Consider the following 2,378-nt stretch of genomic DNA (forward strand, 5'->3'; position numbering starts at 1 on the left):
TTTAGTCTATACATTGTTTCTGCTCTCCACTTTAGTCTATACATTGTTTCTGCTCTCCACTTTAGTCTATACATTGTTTCTGCTCTCCACTTTAGGCCCCTCCCCCTAGCTTCCCTGCTCCTGCCCTTTGACCTGTCATACTGCTCACTAGAGCTTCTACTCACTGAGTCTTTATTCTGTCGTGTCTTCATTCTTCAGGCTGTGGAGACCCCATTCTCCTCTGCCTGGGCAGCTTAATACAGAATCTCCTATGCTGTACCCCAAGCTCCCCACAGCTATGGTCTGGGAAGCTGGGAGCAGTTTTAGGTACGTGGTACTCGCAGGGTGTTCTCTGTGAAACCTGTTAGGAAAAACCATCAGCGTCTCCATGTTACAGCAGAAACAGCAGGGGTCTGAGAAAGAAGCAGAGTCCTAAGCCTTGGGGTCAAGAGGCACAGGCATGAGAGACTGCGATTGTGGCTTGCTCCATAGGCTGCATCAGCTAAGTGATGGGGACTCACAATATAACCTCTTTCACCTCTAGGGAAGGCAGAAAATTCAGGTGTGCCTATGAACCCCACCCTAATACAGCAGGATTTTACCCTTCACAGGTCCTAAAAAGAATCGGTAGCCTGGTATGGGGAATGCCTATAGTGCCAGCACTCAGAAGGCTATGGTATGAGCATCATATGTTCAAGTCCAGCCTGAAAAAGAACAAAATCCTGTCTCAACACACAAAACAGCAGCAGAAAAAAAATCCACTCTTTAATTCTAGAGCCTTACAGATTCAAAAGCAGCATAAAGAAACGAGGCTGAAGTATCAGTTTACTGAGTATCTTCTTTGTGTCAAGCACATTACAGACGATTTCCTGTCACATCTAGCACACTCTAAAGGGGGACTAATAGGTAAGGGGACTGAGGCTCAGAGACTGTGACTGCGGCCTGCCCCCCCTTCCACAGGGACGAACCAAGCCCTCTGCAATCTGACTTCAAAGGCCACACTTGCTCGCCCGCTCTTCTAAACTCTCCTCAGAAGGTGGAGAGAATTCTAAGAAACCTACATCACTCGCTCAGATAGCAATCTTGATTCACGTCAGACAATGTAGAGGAATGTCCCATACTGAGCAGCACAGTCTCGCCAGCCTCAACCCCAAATCAAGGTATCTTCAAAACTGCAGAACATTCTAGACAGCCTCCTAAGGATCCATCCTCTAGTAGTTAGCCTTTTCCGCGTACAGGGATTTTGTCCAGAGACTTAGTCAACCTAAACTGACAATATGTGGGAGGAAAAATTCCCAGAAAGTTTCAAACAATTACATTGCCACCCCAGGCTCAATCTACAAGAATGATGTGCAGGCACAGCCTGCAGTAGGGGCCACCTTTCCACGAGTCCTAGGTCCCCTCCAGCTTTCACTGCTCAGCCATTGTCTACCTTCTTTGCGTGGCTCTGAACAGGTACACGTTATCAAAGATTTACATGGAATTTACTGTACCTGATCTACAGGTGACTTTAAAAGCACGGGAGAGTGTGTACAGGTATAAACAGACACAGCATCACTCCATACAAGGTACTTGAGTATGTGTTGATGTTGGTGTCTGTGGAGTACTGGAACAAAGACCCCGGGGATCAAAGGGATGGCTGTATTGGGGTTTCCTGGGCTCAAAAGAAAAGTCAAAGCTTTCACAGTAACCAGACTCAGGGGTGTGCACGTGTGAGGGCAACCTGTTAGTCAGTTCTCCCTTCTCACCATGTGGGTCCCAGGGATCAAACCCAGGAGCCTCTACTCAGTGAGCCATCTCACCAGCCCAACTCAAAATATTTTTTTAAATTTTATTTTATGTACATTAGTGTTCTATCTGCACTCATGTCTGTGTGAGGGTGTTGGGTCCCCTGAAACTGTTAATACAGACAGTTGTGAACTTTCCATGTGGGTGCTGGGAATTGAACCCAGAACCTCTAGAAGAGCAGCCAGGGCTCTTAAGAGCTGAGCCATCTCTCCAGCCCCCTCCAAAGATTTTACCACAAAAAGACAAAATGTCAGCGAACATGCAATACAGACTTACAAAATCAAGTCTGCTTCTCACTTGGCATGGGCAGCCTTCCTGGCTGTATGTAGCCATACAGACATGGATAGTGTCATCTACCTGTGCTCTCACTTGGCCTGAGCAGCCTACCTGTATCTAGCAGTACAAACACGAATATCGCTAGCTACCCATGTATCCAGCCAGACATTTTTATCTGAACTTCAACTCCTGATCTTCCAGTCTTCAGTCCCCGGGTGCTGGTGCACTGAGCCCAGGGCCTCAAGCATGCCAGGCAACTACACTGGATTTGCCCTGTGTTTCTTGCTAAGAGGCAAACCACGCCATAAAACCATCCATAATTTTTTTTTTTTTTG

The 2,378-nt window shown here is 47.0% G+C and overlaps 1 protein-coding gene across 5 annotated transcripts in view; it reads right to left on the reverse strand.

Annotated features, from left to right (window-relative positions):
• Atn1 (atrophin 1) overlaps nt 1-2,378 on the reverse strand; it is a 13,833-nt gene that overhangs the window by 6,969 nt on the left and 4,486 nt on the right. For 4 of the 5 annotated variants that reach the window (XM_005365195.3, XM_013353004.2, XM_026788119.1 and 1 more), the window contains one exon: nt 165-340. In XM_005365195.3, the coding sequence (XP_005365252.1) occupies nt 165-191 (27 nt within the window). In that variant the 5' untranslated portion in view covers nt 192-340. Of the gene's footprint in view, nt 1-164; nt 341-581; nt 1,773-2,378 lie in introns of those variants that run through there. The other variant, XM_013353006.2, reaches the window with a different exon arrangement.

The sequence above is a fragment of the Microtus ochrogaster genome, unplaced genomic scaffold (genome assembly GCF_000317375.1).
Source record: "Microtus ochrogaster isolate Prairie Vole_2 unplaced genomic scaffold, MicOch1.0 UNK1, whole genome shotgun sequence".
NCBI lineage: Eukaryota > Metazoa > Chordata > Mammalia > Rodentia > Cricetidae > Microtus > Microtus ochrogaster.